The 22,584-nt window shown below is 37.3% G+C and overlaps 1 protein-coding gene across 2 annotated transcripts; it reads left to right on the top strand.

Moving 5' to 3' along the window:
* Positions 1-12,677: 12,677 nt before the first annotated feature.
* LOC129264486 (centriole, cilia and spindle-associated protein-like) lies at positions 12,678-22,584 on the top strand. 2 transcript variants are annotated; one of them, XM_064102564.1, is made up of 4 exons: positions 12,678-12,766; positions 17,049-17,434; positions 19,075-19,262; positions 21,739-22,584. In XM_064102564.1, the coding sequence occupies exons 2-4, from the start codon at positions 17,071-17,073 to the stop codon at positions 21,952-21,954; spliced, it is 768 nt and encodes a 255-aa protein (XP_063958634.1). In that variant the 5' UTR covers positions 12,678-12,766; positions 17,049-17,070; the 3' UTR covers positions 21,955-22,584. The 2 variants fall into 2 exon arrangements, with proteins under 2 accessions (XP_063958634.1, XP_054758346.2); XM_054902371.2 differs by having other exon boundaries at positions 12,684-12,766; positions 17,040-17,434.

The raw sequence follows: 22,584 nt of genomic DNA, 5'->3' as shown, positions 1-22,584 counted from the left end.
TAAATTTGTACATCTTGTAGACTATTTTTGCAGGTTTGTAAGTATTTAAGTTGAAAAAGTTAAATCACAGAATTTATTAAAACTTTAATCTAATCAAAACTGGTAGATGAGTTACATTAAATTTCAAATATACAATAGTACTAGCTTGACATGAAAACTGCTGACTTTCGCAAATTTGCAAGTTCCTTGTCAAAAGTGTTTCTGCTTTTGCACTTAGTAAACATAGGCCTTAACCTTCCCCTTCACAAAAATCGGAGCTCATCATGCAAAATAAATATACCATTGCCATTGCTGTTCTCGCTTGAGCAAGTTCATGTATACATGTCCTCTACATGTGGTTGTTGTGGGTCTATTTCAAATCATCAAGATCTTGAAATCCAATCCCCATGGGAACTCATGATATAGCCAGGCATGCTCTGTTGATCCTCAATTTCTTTCACCCAGCATGGACTACGAATACTCCACACTTCATAGGGGAATGAATGCAAGTATATTTGGTTTGCCCTAGGGAATTTGAAGGTAAATTTGCAGCAAACAACCCACATCTACATGTATTTCATGTGGTTTTTTTTTCCTTTAATTGAAAAAAAAAAGCTTTATAAATACAGTAAATATATCAATGAAGGCCTGCGCAGTATAATTTTGGATTGGCTTCCACATGTGACATTCTATGGGATTACTTGGCTGAGAAGTCGTGAATAAAATACGTATGCGGCATCACAACTGTATAAAATGTACGACCTTGCTTCATATTTTCGGAACAAGAACAAGAAGTGCTAGAAGCCTGTCAGTATTTACCTTATAACCAAAAAAACTACTGAACTCTAAATTGAATTATTAGACATCAACTAATTCAAATTGTTCTATCCCATTGATTTATTTAATGTTATTAATGCTTGTATATTTCTGTAAAACAATCAATTTTCTTTAATTTATTTCATGTTTGTTAAAGTTTGTATTGACATGTAACTGGAACAAATTAATTTGACAATAATTTAATTTAATGATAGAATCATGAGGATAAATCAATAAGCCTCTTGCCAATTAATATTCATAAGCCTAAATGAAGCTGTCATCAGTTTCAGTTTATAATCAGTTTTCAATGTGCAGGCCTTTATTATTGAGCACACATACAATTTGAGATTTAAAATAAATTACTATTTCACATGCAAACATAATGGTATCACAAATCACACATTAGTGTGAGCCGTACAGAATTCTGAAGAAAATTTTTTTAGAATTAATCCAATTACCAGGCAGAAAAATTCACAACTTTAAAATTATTTTAACAGGTTATTCACCCATGATTCTTACAAATGGTTGAGTCTCAGTTGAATCTTTTCACTTCATTTCTTGATGACAATGGACGTAAAAATAAGACGTGACAATAGAAAATATTGCTCTTTACACAATTTCAATAATTATGGATTCCTTTCTATGGATAGCGTCCTTCGTATCTCAATGAAATGGCTTGTACATTCCAAAGTTCACTGCAGCATATACATGTAGAATAGAAAGATAGCTTCAATCTGTTAGTTTCGTTTACTTATTAAATATTGAACTATTGTGTTATCGCCAATTCACATTCAGTATCATGGTTGTAAAGTCTGTAAGCCTCCTGTATCATAACTGCATGCGTGTCTAATTTCAGAGAAGATTGTATTTGTATTCTACAGATCAAAGCCTTTTTTTCAATGAATATATATATGTATATATATCCATAAAGATTTGCTGTAATGGTATGAGCACAGATATTTGTTCCTTTAATAATACTTTTTTTATGAAAAAGACACACAAAAAAGCACTGACGAAATGTACCATGAATAAAAATGAGCTAAAAGTGAAAATGTATGATTTACTGATAATTTAACTTTTAAATATTGTTTCAATAACTCTACCAGGTGGTACCCACAAATAATCATTTAGTGATGTTGTTTTCATGATGGCAGAGGTAAGGAAGAGTGAGGAAAAATTCAACGATTGTTCACACTGAGGTTCATGCCGAGTCAGTCTGTGGAGACATAATAACTAGAACTTGTCCAGTGCTCTAATAATAGTACACACAATTGAATCATCCTACATCCAGGAGGCAACACAGCAAGAATAAATAAACCACAGACAGAGGTAAATGATCAAGTTTGGATTGGAGAGAAAAACTGAGAAACTTCCGCTCATTTTAATTCATAAAGGTACATACATGTACATGTACATGGATGCAAGCTTCACCCTCTATTCACTGCTATCCCCGAGTCCCACATCTTATGTCCAAAGCTAAATTTATATTTTAATCCAAAACACATCCAAACTATATATCATCTACTCGGCCACTATTTCACCCTATATTTTTAACCCACCAATTTCTCAGAGGTAACAATTCGGGTGAGTTACTTTTTTTTTTACCAAGATGCCACTTTCTAACTTGTACATGCATGTACTACATGTCAGGAAAAAAAATCATATTTTTTCTAATTTTCGGGGGCTATTTTCACAAAATACTGCCCCAAATTGCCGCAAGCCCCTGTGTAATTTTTTCCCTGCTAAATTTTTTTTTCAATATTCCAATTCTTATAAGTATATCAACCATGAACACATGTTTGAAATTAATTTATGTACAGTACCTTCTATATGAACAATCGAGTACATGTACATCTACATTATTTTCATTCAGTTTGGTACATAAGTAATCTTAAAAAGAGAGAAAGGAAAGGAAATCAAGACATGGCTTTGTTGCCCTGTGATATTATGACAAAGACTTCATATCTCGCTATCTTTTTAAAAAGGTTACACTGTGACAAAATTAATACTCAAAAGTCTCAAAAGCAAATGTAAATCTAATTTCAATTTCATTCTTTTTATTATTGAGACCAGAATAACAAATGAAAATAAACAAAATTTGTGAAATATTCAATATTTTATTCTGTTCTCTTTTTCAGGGAGAAAATGGCTACACACAAAAGACTTAATATTCAATGGCCATGAGCACTTTTTTTGTGAGGATTAGTTACAATCTGAAAAACGCCCCTTTAACTGGGACAATGTTCATATAGTTATTGACTGATTGGCACCCACGATTATTGAGTAGCAAAGAGCAAACATCAATTAATTTATGGCTCTGGTTGCTCAGTTGCCTCACTGTGTAGACGGAAAGGGGAATTTGTAAATTTGCTTCATATTTTTCAATTCACGTCAAACTAGTTTTAATCAGCACCTACATGTACATCACAATCTAGTTTAGTAAATTAAATAGTCAGAAAGCCATTATGAAAAAAGCATCAGGTTAGGGTTCATTTAACCATGGGCATGGAGACACAAGTACAGGTGGTACAGGAGGACACCCCTGACCATGATGTACATGCATTTTTACGTACATTACAAATTGCAAAATTGTAATTTGTTAGCTCTGTTAATACTCAAGATTCATGTACTTTGGTTTACCCCCCCCCCCCCTTCATCAAGAACAAAGATAAGAACTGCCCTTAATAAAATGTGGACCTAAGAGCCTACATGTACATGTTTGTATACTGTGGATTATCTTTTTAATTTGGTCCATAGTTCCTCTTTCATATGGGACTTGGATAATCATTAACCAGCTTGGGTTGGGGAGATTGCTGACTCGCTGTTTCTTGGGTTTTATTTTTTACTCAAAAGGTGCTATAACCGTACCAGCAGAATTAGAAGCTAGAAGGTTTACACACAATCTATCTGTGTGAGGCTCAACATATGGCCAAGTGTTTTAAAACCATCATTTTCATTGCACACTGAATTCAGATCTTCAAACATGTATCAGGTTCCAATATACTTGCATACTGTGTCAATGATATTGAATTTCCACCATAATATCTCCTTACAAAAACTAATTTTGTATCTCTCTCTACATGGATCCTACACCGTACTAACAAGCCATGAGTGTATCCATTTTGAAATGATGTCATGTAGTACAAGATTTCAACTCTCAACATGATTCATAATAATGATAAGAATAATAACATGTAACTGTACTACATGTAGCATTCATTTATCCATGGTAAAAGTTGGTTCATGAAGGCAATAGTGTATTCATTATGCATGATGAGCTCCAATTTTGCAATTGGCAATGTTAAGTCACATATCATGACACAAGTAATTTATGGGCCTAAATGTTGGCAAGATTTAACTAATCTACTGTGCTTTATGAAAACCTATTCGATATGGTACAATATTGAACAGTATTGAAAAATATACCAAAGTATACTCAATAATCAATGCTATGCAATGCCTAGCATACAGTGCAGTGTTAATGAATGAAGTTTATATTATAAGTCACATTTCTTATTGATTTTTTTTGGGGGGTTATATTTTATTGATAATTATATTGGATGGCTTTATTTCATAAAATACCAGATAAATATTCCACTTGTTAAGGCCAGTACTGCACAAATCGTACTCATCTTCGATTCATGCAGTGTTATCTCTAACTCTTGGAATATCTCTGGTATCCCATTCTGAGCCATCCAATTCTTAAAATGTCTCCAAGTTTCTTGTCAAAATACTACTTTTTCTAAGCTGTAATTTAAAACACAGAATCCATTTCCCCTGATAAATCTACCAAAACTTTTGTTTACTTTGAGTTTAAGAAAGAAATATGGCACCATCAAATTCTACAGATTCACATCATTGTCTCTTCCATGTGCTTCCTGTTTTTAGAATGATTTCCGATGGCTGGCATGCCACTGTGCCTTGAAATTTCACATACATTTTTTTTTTCTCCCATGGTTCAGCTGTAAGTCATCATTCAACCTTCAACCAAGACCCTGGGGTTCTGCCTCCTAAATACTGGAAAATAAATATAGATGTGATGTCTGTATCAGCAATCTTTGGCTATATGAAGATGTACCAAGATAAAGATTGGCTATTTACACATGTACATGCTCACGCATATATACCCCCCCCCCCCTACACACACCACTACCACCAGCACAATCACTACCCTCTCTCAGAAAAAAACATGAACTTCAAGTTCATAACAAAGACAGACAAATCAATAAATATACTAAAAAGGAGAAAGAAAACTAGAAAACTAGGCAAGGTATAGTAAAGGCAAGAGATGTGAAACATTACATTACACACAGAATAATAGAAAGAAAAGTATCAGGTAAACGTAGGCCTTTATGTGTATCAAATCAAATTCCAGCACAAATGTCACAATAAAAAATGTAGGCTTACGTAGTATGTAGGCCTTTATAGTATGTATGCCTACACTACAGGCTCCAACAAATAAAGAGTAGCTTGTACATGAAGTTTTTATTAATGTGTAAAATGCTGGTGTCAGCATGATCATATTGCTTGGTCTAATTTGTGGCTATCGCTTTTTCTTATGTTCTTTTTACAGATCAATAAGAAGAAGTATCCTGCTTTAACAATGAAAATTCCACATAACTCAAGTCATCAGAGTATAATCACAGTTATTGTGACCGAACAAAAGAGATTATGGATTTGTATTGTGCCTCTCCATAGGGTATAAAAAGACCATTGTGAAAACATCAATATTGTTGCACTGCACCAAACTGCCTTGTATCGATTATCCTATGCAAGCCATTGTGGTTAAGCCCTGCATACTGGCTTTTTGATGAAAGCAACAGTTAAATAACCTGCTGCATTAGAAATGAATATGAAAGGCATCACCCAATTGCTTCAGTTGTTAATCCCAACACCCTAACACTTTCTAGTCTTGAGCAGCATGGATTTGTGCTAGGTCCATGGCCTCCATATGTCATTACATGTGTGAACTCAATAACCAAAGTGGATACCTACATGTACATGTACGTAGCTCCACCATTTAATAACCTACATGATGATATCAGACAAATTTCTTTATCATAAAATAAATTTATGTATTTCTACACACAAAAATGTTGGCAGATATTAATATTTGTTCTTTTTAGTTAAAAGAGTTTCAATGAGAATTTTGGACAACTGTTCTAATATCTGATTCCATTCATTCTGATAGGCTTCATCAAAAGATACATGTAACAATGTATCAAAATAATATATTTGTAATGTGATGTATACTGTGCAGTGTATTCATATTTTTGCCAAAGTGATTGCCAAAATAACTGACTGGCAGGCAACTGTTCTGTAATTTAGCAAAAAAATACATGAACATCTCCTGGCAATAATTGACATAGTGTTATGGAATTGAGTGAATCACTTTTCATCGAATAATAGTTTGCAGCCTTGAAAGTCTTGTTTGCATTTTCTCATACTAGGTATATATTTACAGAATTCTACACAAAATCTCAAATAGCAGTGATTTATAATGCAGCCCTTAAATTAGAGAGCTGAAATCTCTTTGGAGTTTTAAACCTTTCTCTTTTTTTTTTGGGGGGGGTGATCTCTTTCTACAGGAGATGTGGTGAAGCAAGACATACATTTGTCGTTGTAATCATCAGAAATAAGACATAGTCCAGCAGAACAATCAATAAACTAGAAACTGAACCTTTTGGTCTACTGCAGTACAGCTGAAATTTGTCTGTTAGGAGGATTTTTTTTTACTTTTTATCTATTTTTATTTCTCCTCCTACAATCCTATGGAGGTGTAGTGAAGCAAGGCATACTGTACATGTAGTCCAGCGGAACAATGAAACTGAGACTGAACTTAAGCATTCTTCTACCCTTGAATAAATTTCATAAATGGCTTTATCGATTTCTTGCCTTCTTTAGTCTTAGGAAGTAATATATACCCGAATATACATGTATGTTTTTTTTTAAGATAACTTGTTGGAACTAGCCAACATTTCTTTTTTAGTGTAAACTGTTCTACATGTAACCAAGTGAAGTAAAACATAATTTAATTTCATATTATCTTGCTACTATTATGACTATGGTCTATGCAAGAAAAAAACAGCATGTACCATTAGATTACATGAAGATTATGTTTTAGGAAAGGCCTGCACCTAGAATCTAAAATGGGAGTATAAAGGAATAGAAAGTAGGCCTAGTCCTAGTAGAGGGAAATCTAAATCTAAATCTCGATCTCATGACTTTCATGTTATACAAACATGAGACTATTTTTCGTTTTGAATTAAGTTAAATTAACTTAAATGTTAAATAGAATAACTTGAATTGAAAATTCGAACTCCGAAGATCATAATAAGCTTATGACATTTATTTACATTCAAATCTGTTTAGATCTGCCTTTCATTTCAATTGTTATGAAGGCGTTATGTCATGATAGTTAACTGTGTGAATTGTTTGATTAGTTTGGTCACAAAATGGGGGACGTGACACGGCGCATGCTTACCGACTGGGCCCGGGCCAAGATTTGTTCTTTTTGTCGCCATGCCTCCTTCTGATTCTGATTCCAGTGGTCTTTTCCTAGAATCACAAGTGTCTCCGTTCAAACCGTTAATATCGATGATAGGATGTCCAACAATTGTGTGGATAGATGGAACTACTAATGAATGCGAAGTAGATTGTGTTCCTGGGCCCGTCACGAATTCTGCTGTCGCCATCTTTGCGAGGCCCGGCTGTCTGAAATGGCTTTACGATCCACCTTCCCCGACGAAACCCCCGTATAACTTGCGTACCAGGCCGTGCGGAAATAAATAGGGTGAAGAAACTCGAGATGTGACTGGGTAGCTGTGTAACTTCAGAAACTGCACCGAGAGTGGGTTCCACTTTCAGTCTTGGCTTTTCGTAATTAAGTTCTCCAACAAATTAATAAGTCATAGATTGCGAATAAAATGTAGATTTGTTACTACCAGCCGGGTACGTCTAGTCCAGTTTTATCCACCGACAAGGACCAACAAATCTGATAGAATGAGGTGCATGCGCTGGCGCTGGACAACTGCATGCGCTATGATGATATGCTGCCTGCATTGTTTTCACGGATCGCTCAAGCGATACGACCGGAGCAGTGCAGCGAGCTTTCGTCGATCGAATCGCCCGAAGCGAGCCAGCTACGGTATAGCTGGCGCTACTCATGTTCCGCGGCGGACCAATTTAAACTTTCTATGGCAGAAATTCTGGAAATGTGAATTTTTAAACTCAGTGGTTCTGACTATTTCCTTTCAATCAGAGGGTCGTGGGTTCAACTCCCAGCCATGTCGTTAATTTTCGTTGTGCTGTACTCGACCCAGGTGAAATAAATGGGAATCGATAGGAATGCATCAAAGGTGCAGTGGCCGAGGGGTCGAAGGCGCCTGACTAGCTAGACATTTGAAAGTCCGGGGTTCGAGTCCCTGGCCACGACACATACAGCAGGGGCGGATCCAGCCTTCGCCAATGGGGGGGGGGGGGCCAGAATTTTTTCCAGCCATATTTTCCCCGATCGGCCGCTCGCAGATGATTATTTTGTTTCTTTGAAGGGGCAGTCCTAATAGTCACTTCTTAGTCTTATTCTTATAAATCAACATGAATATATAATATCATAATCCTTATTTATATAATGCGAGCGCGAAGCGCGAGCTAAATTTTTTCGGAAATTTTATGTATTTTTCCTTAAATTTGAACATTCTGGGCACTGTTTATCCTGAAAAAAAAGCCGTGTATGCAACTAAATAATTACTACGAACGCAAAGCGCGTGCAGAAATGAGCTGATAGAAGAGGTACCTGTTAAAGACTGATTACAGTTAGCTATGAACACGTTTCATATTATAAAAATCAAATAATGCGAGCGCGAGCTGAATTTTTTTGACAGTTTTACCTACAGAATGGAAATTCTAAGCACTTTTGTAACTTAAACAGAATAGGTATATAACTAAACAATTGATGCGAGCGCGAAGCGCGAGCGGAAAATTTCGAGATAGACCTACTGAACGAGACACTAGCTCTATTCATGTTTTGTAAATCATGAAAAGGATGAGTAAATGGGGATCTCCCTTGCATCAATAATGTGAGCGCAAAGTGCGAGCAGAACATTTTTGATATTGTGATCTGAAACTGGATAATGATTTAAAAAGAGAACAAGTTGAGTATCTGAATAAACATGCACGCGTGTGTTGGCATATTTAGACCTAGCATCTAGGCATTCTAAATACATCTTTCAACATGAAAATCAAAGCGAGCGCGAAGTGCGAGCTTAGACTTTTTGATATTTCGACTGAAAAAAGAGTCAATATATGCTTTCTTATATTTCAAGCACTTCGTGGGATAGTTGTGAGGTGGATATGGATCGCACTTAATAAAGAGCTGATATGTTCCATTATTATTACTTTGAGTTTTGACATAGCCCGGGACATCCTTATAGGACATGTCATCATAATTATGAAAATGATGACTATCTTCCTATTGCTCTTATTAAGCGTGAGATCAAACAAAAGGAACAATTTAATTTCTAAATTAATATCTTATTCATTAATGCCTAATGAGGGCGCGAAATCTGATGATATTATTGCCTGAAAACTGGACATTTATAGCACTTTTGTAATCATGAATAGGATGTATCAGTTAAGGCCAAGTAAAAAAAGATAGTAGTTGATCGTCCGGGTTTTTTTAAAGCAGTGATGAGGGAGGTCCTTACTATTTGATATCTTACTATTTTTTTAAAAATCAAGGGGGCATTTTCTCGCCCCGTTTTTTGACATCAGTGATGAGGGAGGTCCTTACTATTTACTATTTTTTTTGCTATTTTTTATTCAAATGATTGTCAGGCCATGTCAAGCTCGAATTATGTGATCGATGCATGCTCAATATTAATATTTTATGAGTAGAAATATATATATATATATATATATATATAGATATATATGCATAATATATACAATTGATTGGAAATCTATGGAAATGTATATTGCAATAAAAATCTATTGATGTATTACTGATGTCAGGTACTGTATTGTTGTAAAACAAAATGTTCATGTCAAGCGAATGATTTAAACATTATTCCATATTAATATATATGTAAGGGTAAAAAATGCATGGGGGGGGGTCATTTTCATTACCATGGAGCCATGTTCAGTTTTCCAGAGTCAATCTCTTTTTTAACTCTGGGCATGGTTTCGCGTTGCAGTTTCCAGCTGCCTGTATGTTCGTTTACATAATGTTTAATACTGTTCAATTGTTCAAATGTTAAATGATTATTGAATTAATTGTTAATTATTCACATAATGTTTATTATTTCAATATTTGTAACTGTTATTGTTAGATCTATAACTTATTTTTACAATTGTCCATCAAATCGAATAGCCCAAGGAAGAATGAAGTTTATCAAATTTGAACAGAATTGGCACTTACTGGAATCCCATTAATGATTTTCAATCTTGAAATAATTTTTTTGATATTCAATGCATTGCCTGCTGACGTTAGAAAACTCGCCAGAAAATTCAACTCATTTCACAAATTCACATGTCGCGCCAGCACAGTCAATCACATCCCCATGCCCAGCACACATGCATTCACCCCAACACAAGCACAGTCAAGAATCATCGTAACACACATCGAAGTACAGGCGCTATCACTCACCAAAATACCCGCTAAAATACAAATTACGTCATTAAAATTGATTTATCTGCGCCATATTTCTCAAGCACGCGACGGATTAGTTCAGATTCTTTATACTTTCTTTCATTATAATTCTTTCTTTTCTTCCTTCCTTCCTCCCTCCCTCCCTCCCTCTTTCTTTTTTTTTTTCTTTCTTTATTTTTAAAATCTTTTCTTACCCTGACAGCTATACAAGATAGTTCTTTCCTCGATGATAACGTTAAACGTTTCATCAAATATAATCATGATAATAGAAGTCTTGTATATTTCTTTATATATAACACGACACGAATTTTATGCTAGCCTCTTAAAAAAACCGAGTAATCTGCTTGCCAAAAGTATTGACCTGTAGAATGGGGGAAGTAAGTTGGAGAAAAACGCGAAAATTTTGTGTCACATGATTAAATAGAGATCATTCACATAACTTCGACCAAATTCTAGTTTTTCTTCTAGCTATTTCAATGCCCAAAATATAGTCGATATGCGAAGCGGGGCAAAACTGGGTATAATAATATGGGGAAACCCGGGGGGGGGGGGGTCAAATGTATTGCTGTACACACGCGTTCTCAAACTATTTCCAAATACCCCCTAAACGAGTTTTTCTCTGTGTGCAAAAAAAAAACCTTAACAATTTTTTCGCGGGCTTTATTTACACATTTTGGCCCCTAAACAAGTTGTCGCCAGAATATGACCCCGGGGAAAAAACTTTGGGGAAAAAACATACCCTAAACACGTTTCGCTATAGTCTTACAAAAAAGCTTTGGAAAAAAAAACATATCCTAAATACGTTTGACCTTGCGATTGACGGTCGGAAACAAAGAGGAACGGCATTATAATTATCTTCGGTTCCATGACATTCGTGCCCCTGTGACAATATATTGCTCCGCTCTAAATTATTCCACACACTATTTGAATGACCAACTTCAAACCTGGGTTTAATACCTACCCTATAGTACTAAACCTATAACCCTAACATAAAACCCTATTGCAAACCTAGCCCTACATCTCAGACGAAATTGTGCCCTGAGCAATATCATTGTCCCAGGAGCGAATTGTGTTATCCCATGCACCGTAGCGCTGGAAAAATCCCGGGAAAAAATCATGAGGATGGGTGAGAAAAAAGACGTCTCGTTCGGGTTTTCATTGTTTTTAAAGGACAAGTCCACCCAAACAAAAAGTTGATTTGAAAAAATTTGAAAAATTTCATCGAAATCGGATGTAAAATAAGAAAGTTATGACATTTTAAAATTTTCGCTTAATTTCACAAAACAGTTACATGTATGCACATCCTGGTCGGTATGCAAATTGGCAGACTGATGACGTCACCCAATCACTATTTCTTTTGTATTTTATTATAGGAAATACGAAATATTCTAATTTTCTCCTCCTTGTCAAGTAAAACAAAGGTTAATTTCTCCCTGAACATGTGGAATTACCATTGTTTTAACAGTTTATGGTTAAGTTAAGTTGGTCCTTATTGTCAAATCTGTAAAATAGAAATATTGTATTATTCAAACAATCAAAAACAAAAGAAATAGAGTGATGGACATCATCGACTCTCTGATTTGCATATCACTGAGTTGTGCATTTAACTGTTTGTGAAAAATAAGCGAAACTTTAAAATGTCATAACTTTCTTATTTTACATCCGATTTCGATGAAATTTGCAGCGTTATGTTTGTTTAGAAATTAGAAGGAAACCCACAGAGCCACCGTTTTATCTCAGTTTTTCCAGTCGCTTTTTATATATATATATTATATATATTTTTCCTCCTTTCCCTTTTATTTTGGGGAATTTTATGTGTGTGGGGGGGGGGGGGCTACCCCCACCGCCCTCGTATTTTCCTGGCTTTATAATGGAGCCAGGTATTCAAAGTTATGTTGACAAACCATCTTTAGGAGTACATCTGTGAGGACCAACGAGGACTAGATTTCAAACTCGAGCTGTCTGAACTTTTCAGACTCTGCATTGTGACTATAGCTGCATGTGCGAAACCATGCAAAGGGCTGTGTCTGCAGAATAATCATGATGTGCCCTTTTTTTATCATTACGTCGCTCTTATGGCTGATTTTATTATATTCAAAATAATATATTTCTTTTATTCCCTTTCCCATTCTCTTTTCGGTACAAGCATGGACCTCTGCACGACTGACAAGCCGTTCTCGTACCTTTAAATCACGTGATACAAACAAAACTAAATCACGTGACACAAACAAAACTAATTCGCATGATTCAAACGCGAACGAGTACAGTACGTGTGGATCCGATGCGAATGAAACTCAAGCCAGGACAACTCGCTGAAACTTTGTAAGTTCACTTAAGTTTTTAAAATCCTGTAATAATTTATTGGTTAACAACTAATTCCATTGCATACCATCTGAAATTCAACGGATTACATGTTATCTTTATCTTATTTTTAGTAGAATGCATGACTTTGGCCGAAACTTGACTGGCCACTGGACTCTGGTCTGGAGTGGAGCTGCGTTGGCGTCATTTCGAGGCTCGGCTCCGGCCGCAGCCGCGGGGCCGACGCCCCGCTTTGCCTTTAGCTTTGCCAAGCCGCTCGAAGCATTCGAGCCCCGGCTCGAGGCCAAGCTTAAGCAATTCCTTTGGCTTTGAAATTTCAAGCCTATCTTTACTTAGTTTTGGTAAACTCCCCCAAATTGCGTTTGGCTATTCCATATCATTGCTAATGCTAGACAGCTGGCAGCCGTCTGTAAATGTAATATGTTTCGAGGAGTTTTAAAATTAAAAATATTATTTTTTAATTTAATTTCTCCTCGTACACAGACGGCTCGCGATCGTGCAGCCGCCATTAAGGGGTTAACAATGCAAAATCCCCTTGACGGGGCTCATTGATTTTTGTCTTTATTTCATAAAGAACTGGACAAAAATAAAGATTATTATTCAGTTTTGGCCTGAAATGCACCAAAACGGGAAAAAGTGGCCTAATTCGGATGTCGCGCAACTCGCACTTCCCTGGTTTGTCCGAACTTATAGTACATAAACATATGGCCATTGACATGATTGAGTCCCTGTACAGATCGAGTAAGAACTTTGGTCTCTGTAATTGGTGAGTGGAGCCAACGGAGTTCAGCAGAACAACCAAACAGAGGTACAGAAGCTTTTGGTCTATTGCGAATGCTAGCTTAGTAGCTGTGCCCCAAAACAGATAATTTGATGATGTGCAGATGTGTGAAAGATAAAACTGACACGTATTACTAAGTAAAAAAAATAGTCCTAGTCTAGTGTGTTTTTTCATGTTTTAGGGTTTTTTTTACTGTAAATAGTGATTTTGTTTTATGTCAGATTTCAATTTGATCTGGTGTCTCACCCCCCAAAAAAATATTAGCAAGTCTTCGTCTTCTTCTTCTTCCTCCGTTAGCTTCGGAGATCAGCAGAGAGATCCTGCACAAATAGTACATGTAACTTAGTATGTATTGTAAGAGGGGTCAGTCAGAGAAGGTAGATGTATTCAGCAGAGAGGACTAGGATTCAAGTGTAGATGATCTAAACATATAGATTTTCAGCAAGAAATTGAGGGCAAGTGTGGTAAAAGATTTCACAGTGTTTGCAGAGAGGTCTTGGTTTGGGAGGAGAATTAGCAGGGCAAATGCTAGGGGGTCATCTATGTGGAGACTGGCACTCATCCCCAAGTCAGGCAGCATCTTGTTGGCATTTGCCATAAAGGCAACTCGCTGAGAATGTAGATGGCTACAAGAGGAGATAAAGTGAAGGGTGTCTTCATCACCATCTTTGCATAGCAGGCAGTTTGGGATTTGCCAATTTTTGAGAGACGCTTCTGGGTGGGGTATGTTTGGGTGAGGAGCTGAGCTCTGATAATCTGTGCCTTACGGAGATGAGGGGCTAATCCTTCTGGAAATAGCAGAGAAGATGGTGGGAGACTGTCAATATCTTTCCAAAAGGACAGCGATGACTTAGATGCAATGGCATTAGTAGTGTCCTGCAGCACTTTTGACTGGATAGACTTCCTACATATGGCTTTCCACTTGTGATATGGGATCGGGTGTTCAATTAGGCAGAGAAGAGTTGGTAAGTTGTACTTGGAAAGAAGGAGGTTCCAGGATTTCACAAGAGGTACACCGTGGATAGAAGCATGTACAAGTGCCCTCTTCTAAAAGCGGTCTTCAGGTAATGATGTTAGCTGACCTATGATGAGGAGGCTATCCAGTTCTACTTGTGACATGAGGGGAGTAATGCCCATGAGAAGGAACACCGATTCATTCGCTGCACACTGGGATTCCCAGAATCTTCTTGAATAACTGGTTTTGGGCGATGTTTATGCGGTTAGCCTGGTGGGATGTTAAGGAGAAGATAGAGGTGCTATATAACATCCTGGGGACACAGAATATAGTCCACAGCTTTGCACAAAGGTGTGGAGATAGTATACACCCCGACACCATGGAAAGAGTAGAAGGTCTGAAATCCTCTTGCAGTGATGTCTATGGTAGGGTCAGATCGCATTGAAGACTTGGTGATACCTAGGTGGGGATGTTGTAACACCTTATTGATGGACTGACCCTCAGCCAGCATCCATGGAGATTGTTGCCTTTTGTCACGAGGGGTGTACTTCTCACTGAAGACAACAGCAGCACTTTTGGAGGGGTTGATGGAGTATTGCCACCTCTTGGTGTACTCATGGATGACAGATAGCATCTCTTGTAGTTCATCAGCAGAGGTGGCAAGTAGGGCTACATCATCCGCAAGAACGATTATCCCTGTATACCTCCCCTGAAAACTGCATCCTAGTCCTTTCTCTTTATCAGGTTGTTGACAAAGAGTGTGTATAGGGATGGTGAGAGTATAGCACCCTGTCTCATGCCTTTTTCCAGTAGAATTGAATTTGATGCTCTTCCTTCCCAGAGAACCTTGCTGTTAGCATCTTTGTACGATTCTGCAAGGAGGGCCACAATTGAAGGATGAACAGTGGTGTCACATATCTTCTTGAAGAGGCCATCATGCCACACACAATCAAATGCCTTTTGAGCATCTAAGAATGCAACATAGGTAGAGTTCTTGTAGCTACTGTTGATCTCGATGGACAGTGTGATGGCATTCCTAAAATTGGCAAGAATATAAAAAAAATCAGAGACTCCCAAGAGAGGGGTCCAAAATCGAATTCACAAAACTAAACTGAAGGCAAAATGGGTTTAACCCAGGCATGGACTATAACAATAGAAATGTATTTTAACAGCTGTATACCTCCACTCGATAGAAATTGTATACTTCCGTATAGACAGGAATAGGTCTAACTGTCGTTTCTGGGGATTTATTTAACAATTTCTGACATTTTACTATCATCCCCAGAGAAGCCAACGCAGTTCAGCAGAATAACAAAATACAAATATCACTCTATTTCCTGATATTCTTACATGTATGTAAGTAGGCAATTTGAGGATTGCTGTGAAACTGGTAGAAACTGAATATTTGGGTCTAGGTGAAAATTTGACTGAAAAGCTTCAGTCTCTGTTTTGTCGGTTACTCCGCTGGACTACGTCTTGCTTCACTACACCTCCTTACATAAACTAAAGATGTTTTTGCTCATGACAACTTTCACCAAAGTATAGATCCATGAATGATCGCAGTTTCAAAGTAATCAGAATCAATAAATCAACACTGCCTCTGCAATTTTATAACAAAATAAGAATCAATGACAATGTAATAGAATCAGAATCCATGATACATTGGGCGATTCCATGCTAGAAAAATCAGCCATTTTCGCAACACTTTTCAACCTGCTGTCCAAACAAACAAGGAACTTCAGTTTGTTTTGTGGTAATATTAAAGTACTACTGGGTAGTCATGTAAAAAAAAGAACCAACAAAAGTATGTTTTTCCATAGATGAATTAGGGGTGAAAATGTTACATGTTGTACGGGACATTAATGAGTCCTGTACAACACGTAACATTTTCACCTTTAATTCACCCGTACTCTAACATTTTTTTTGATTTGATCAGTTTTTCACATCACTACCCGCTAACTTTTGATAAAAAAGAAAAATGTCCCTTATGACACAAATGGAATCACCCATCGAGCCTATGGGGCATAGGACCCTAACACTGTGTGCGAGCTGGCTTGCTATCTGTGTAGGAGGCGAAAGGGAAAAAAGTATACCAAAACAAAAGATGGATTTCAGTTGGGATTTCTTATGACTTTTCATAAATAATTTGATACTTTCAATGGCAGCGATCTAAGAAAATTGGCACCTGGCACAATTAGGGTCCTGAAATTGCAAGTTGTGTCCCTTCGATCATCTGAAATCTGCAGCTCCTTCCAAGTTTATTTTCCCATTTGTGGCATGCAGTTTTCTGTTGTAGATCTCCCCTTCATTTCCTTTTTTTTAAACCAAATATTGAAAAAAGACCTTCATGTAGATGTCTAAATTATGGGACATTGATTTAAATATTGCAATAAAAGTAAATTTATTCAAAAGTATAAAGACTGGTCTCACCATCAAAGCAGTTGCATTCATGATCAGTGGTACTAATATGTGAATAAATTTATTTGTAATCGGTAATACCGAGTTACATACTGATTCTTTTTTTTTCTTTCTCTTAGAAATTAAAGGCACCCATGATATAGAATTAGAATGGGATTCCGACGCAGTGAGTACGGTCGTCAGTACCGGGAACCCGCCTGGGACACGTACCAAGACTACTACAGGCAACAGGTCTCTTACAGGGCTTACCGCAGGCAACTAGAGCACCACCACAACTTTGTAGAATGGGACTGGGAGACGGAGAGTGAAACAGGAGCAGATGGAAGAAAGGAAGGGGCTGACAGACCGGAGCAGGTCCAAGCTGCGGGTTCAATGCCAGAGGACCATTGGAACAGGCATGTGAATGAGGGGGAAGCCATCGCTGCTAGGGGTGTGGCTGATAGAGAAGTGCAGACACCAGATTGGGGCAGTGGGAAGAACAGTAATAAGAGAAGGAGAAGTGGATCCTCCAGAGGTAATTATTCCAAGTAAATATTAATAGAGGATCACAATAGAAATTAAGATATTTACAACTTTATGAAATGCATTTGTTTAATACAATTGTGGAAATTGCAAGCATGGATTAAGTCATGCCTTTAATCAAGGAAAAAAATGACCATAGCATGACTATATCATCTGTAAATACCTCCGGTGTCGGTACCTTGAATGTTTTTGTATAAATTTGATTGTAAACCATTTCAATTTTTTTCATTGTTAATTTTTTCATCAGTAGAACATACTTTTGAGGCATTCTCTTTTATGGACTGCACAAAATTCTGCCCCTTGTCCAACTTACAAGTTAATGGAAAGTGCAAGCTAATGCCTATTTCTGCTAGCCATGCAAATTAGTATAATTTTATGTTAAATTGTCAGAAAAATAGAAATGATTAACAAAATATATGTAATCGCTAGAGTGTATTCATTTGTCTCGCAATCTACTATGGTCAACAAGGAAATTCGTGATCACTCTCGCAAAAAGTGTTCACTAGCTTTCTAGGAAATTTGTGATCACTCTCGCAAAAAGTGTTCACTAGCTTACAAGTTCACAAGCTTTTTGCGAGAGTGATCACGAATTTCCTAGAAAGCTAGTGAACACTTTTTTTCATTGTTAATTTTTTCATCAGCAGAACATACTTTTGAGGCATTCTCTTTTTGCGAGAGTGATCACGAATTTCCTTGTTGACCATAGTAGATTGCGAGACAAATGAATACACTCTAGCGATTATTTCAGTCCGCAATAATGAACCTATTTAGTATTAAAATATATGTATTTTCATCAGAATTTAATAGTTCTTCTCTTATTCTTTAGCTGAGCTGGGCCTTTGCAATTCCTTATGAAATTATGGCACAGCACTTCCTAAAAAGTGTTGTCTAAGTGCCTTTACATTTCCTCTTTCAGCATATATCTATTCATGCATTATTTTGCGATAAGCAGGAGCATTGCCACAGGAGACGTAGTGAAAAAAAATCTTGCCCATCTTTCCCCCCCCCCCCCTCCCACCCCATCAAAATGCCTTGATGAATCCCCTTGGGCCAATTTGATAAAGGACTCACGTTATGGTAAGTCTGTCATTATGAAAACCCTGCATGGCTTAGTAGCCAATCAAAGTCAATGGCCCATATTCTGAAGTCGGGTTTAACTTAAACTCAGGTTTTAAGTTGTGGTTTAAGTATGGATAGCCAATTGTTACATAAATCTACAACAGTAGAGATATATTTCTCTATATATATCATATCATATTTCAGCTCATTTGGCTTTCAAATCATTCATAATTGTCTAGAAAGTATAAATAGATTATTGTCTTCACCATTGAAGAATCCGGAAAGAGCACAGTAAATATAAGAAACATACAACTTAATAAAAATGTTGACACTTTTGGCTTCCCATAATTTTAGCACAGAGTTAGACCATGGTCTAAGTAAAACTTGACTTCAGAATACGGGCCAATGTTTCTATGATGCCTACCATAATTTCAAACTTACTATGACGTTATCTTTATGAAACAGACCACTGATGATGAGTACATACATGTATATATTTTCAAGAAAAGGCTGGTACATGTAGGCTCTCCACTCATAACATGCTAATACCTCTCCTTGCTCTTGTCCACCCAGATATCTCAAAACGAGAAAGACAGGTACCCGAGACGACACCCCGCCCCAAGACAAGCTTAGAGAGGGTAAGAGGAGGGGGAGGAGCAGAAGGAACAAGACCACCGTTGCTTGCCTTTGGTTGGGCCGACAGCAAGAAAGACATGGGATGCAAGAAGACATTCAATGTCAGAGCATCAGCACATGGAGACGTGAGTGCAGTTTAACTTTCCCTATGGAACGGTCACACCAAGCAAGCAAACTCCAAAGCGACCCGGGGGGTGTTTCACAAAGATTTAAGTATGACTTAGAGTCGCACTGAAATTTTGACACGTACATGATGTGCAACGCACAACGTTATTGATTAAAACGTAGTAGTGCGCGTGCTCTTGACAAGATCTGACCAATACGGTCATGCCTTTTCTAACGCACACAATTCGGCACTTAAGTGCGACTGTAAGTCATACTTAAATCCCTGTGAACCCCCCCCCCTTGTAGTATGTCCTTGGAAATACCATATTAGGCATGGTCATTCAGGGGCCCGTCTTACAAAGAGTTGGAAAGCCAGCAAAGTCAACATATAAAATGCATGTTTGTTCAAATTTTTTTTTAGATATGAATGTATATCGATAAATTCATTGATTTCTTGACAATTTGGAGTGATCTCCTTTGTTTACAAAGGACATTCTGCAATTCCTGCAGAAAAAATTATGACACTGATGGATTTCCAAAGAGTTACGATTGATTGGATCAATCCTAACTCCTTGTAAGACGGGCCCCTGGAGCTGGTTTTGTTGGTGTGACTGTAGTATAATTCAAATCTGGGGCCTGTAACACAAAGCTTAGCAATGATCATAGAACATTTTTCTACGATTGATTCGATTGACGAAAATGTACAATCAGTCGTGAAAATCACGATTAATTGCTAACCTTTGTGTTACGGAACCCAGTTGGAGTAATGACACAGTACCGGGCAAAGTTTCAACAAATGGGAATTTGACTTCTGCAAAGTTGACTTGATGTCTGACAGAGACTTGTTCACAATCATAGGCGGCAGAAGCGGGGGGGACATGTCCCCCCTAAATTGTTCGTTAATGACCTTTTTTTTTTTTTTTTTTTTTGCTTGTCAAAAAATTTTGTCGGTCCCCCCCTAAATTGTTTGGCTTCCGCCGCCAATGTTCACAATACCACACAAAACTACCCGTAATTTGGAAAATATGTGTTTGTTTTTTTCAAATTCAAAACAATGTTTTTTTTGTGTGTGGTTCTAGTGTTATTTCAACATTAGAATTTACCGTTATGACTGGAGTCCTATCTAACTTAAGAATGACAGAGAATCACACAAGTAGATTGATGTTGAGATATATCGGTCACCCTGTATCACCTCGATTCAACTTGAACCGATGTACATGGTGGTGTAGCCTGCTTTGTGATGATTTTATGGTAGTTCACAAAAGATCATGATGTAAAAGCTTATTTGAATCCCAGGGGAACGGATTATGTAGATGCTGTCATTGTCTTTACATTGACTTGACTATTACAAGAAGTAGAATTACAAAGATTGGGGTTACCTGTTAATAGAGATACACGTGCCATTATTATTTCAAGGTTATGAAATAAATAAGAAATAATATAGGGTTCATATAGCGCATTTATCCACCTTGTTAGGTGCTCAAGGCGCTCCTATATTATCCCGGCTAAGCTAGTCTACCTATTTCAGTGCTCCCAGCTTCTTGAGGAATTACTTCCTGCCGTTAACCATTTACCTCACCTGGGTTTAGTGCTGCACAATGTGGATAAATTTCTTGCTGAAGGAAAACACGCCATTGCTGGGAATCGAACCCACATCCCTCAGATTGAAAGATGAGAGTCTTAAGGCAACCGCACACCTTGCGATTGGTCTGCGACTCAATTTTGGAATAAAACGTAGTAGAATTTGATGCTAATATTGAGACTTGGAATAACTTACTGTGTAATGTTCGAAATCATCGTACGAATCCCTATGTTCAAATTTATGCTAACATCCTTCTTTAGAATAAAAGCAAATTTTATATCTAGTCGTAATGACGTCATAGCAGTCGTACGATTGGCTACGATTTGAAACTAATTTGGCCTTTACTCCAAAATAAAGGCTTACAATCTTATAAAATGGCTATATTAGTATTCTTTCAATTAATTTTAACCTAAAAGAAAATGACATGTTCCATTCACATTTTCAGAAAATGAGCAAAATGCGATTTGTTCCAAAATCGGATCGCAAACAGTCGTAAGGTGTGCGGTGGCCTTTAACCTCTAGACCACGATGCCCCCACTAAAAGTTGACAAGACACATGAATCATGAATAAATTTTTAATGAGATATATTGTGAGAAATTGATAATGATGGCCATTGTGAAACAAATAATCAAAACAAAATGTCATTGGGTATTTGTTATAAAATATATTTTTATTTTACGAACCCCCCCCCCCCCCCGATTGCCCAGGCCCCAGAACACAAAGCGTATCGATTAATAGTGGGGCTGATTTTTATGATTCATCATTAATCAATTTTAGAAATCACTCCCATGGGCAATCACTACGCTTTTATGTTATAGGGTTCATGTTTGGAAGCATGTCTTGCTTATTAATGTAAATCAAATATATACAATACAAGATAATTCAGTAACTTTGTGACTTTGATGTCTTACAGAACACCCAAGTCTTCCCAGCAGCCCTTCGTGCGATGAGGAGAAACCAGTATGCCATCGAGTATCGGGAGGAGCAGAAGAGGCGGGAGAATCTCAAGATGAGACGGTTACGCGCCGCCTTCAACATCCCACCCCCTGATGATACGGCTTGGACGACCGAATACCAGAGAAACTATACGGCCCAGCCCCAAACGACTCGGAGATCAGCCAGGAGATGATTAAAAATTATGATATTAGAACATTGGAATGTTCATAGGGGATACTGTGGGAGGTGGGGCGGGGGGGGGGGGATAATGAGATAAACACCATGCTCTGACACAAAAGCATGTAAACAAGTTATTTTTCACTTCTGACTGATGTACGCAAGTACAGTTAGGGTATTTGCCATCATTGCCATAACTGCAAAGGAGAAAGGGTGTACTTTTCATTCACCCTATCATGAAAACAAAATATTTGAGGCACTATTCAGGCGATGAAATCATGACAAATTCTTGTTTAATGAAATCTAAGGTGGATAATTACTTGTTTGGGATCAAGTTTGAAAGTCCATGTACAAACATGGTGCCTATAGTGCCCCCAACCCACCCCACCCCTCAGTAGGGGATAACATATATTCTTTGTTGGACATGTGTTGTCCTGGAAAGGACCGCCAAACCTCAATGTTTCAGCAAGTTTGTCCTTGCTTTTTCAGAAGAAGAACATATGTGCCGAAACAGCCATTTTGGATGGACCCTTTTCAGGATGAAACACATGTCCAAGATAGAATACTACAGTGAAGCATCCACATTGCTACTTATCCATTCTCTGTCATAGAAACATTAAGAAGTTATATATTTAAGGGAATAGAT

Source organism: Lytechinus pictus, chromosome 7 (genome assembly GCF_037042905.1).
Source record: "Lytechinus pictus isolate F3 Inbred chromosome 7, Lp3.0, whole genome shotgun sequence".
Lineage (NCBI taxonomy): Eukaryota > Metazoa > Echinodermata > Echinoidea > Temnopleuroida > Toxopneustidae > Lytechinus > Lytechinus pictus.
This window is presented reverse-complemented; position numbering and strand designations above follow the sequence as displayed.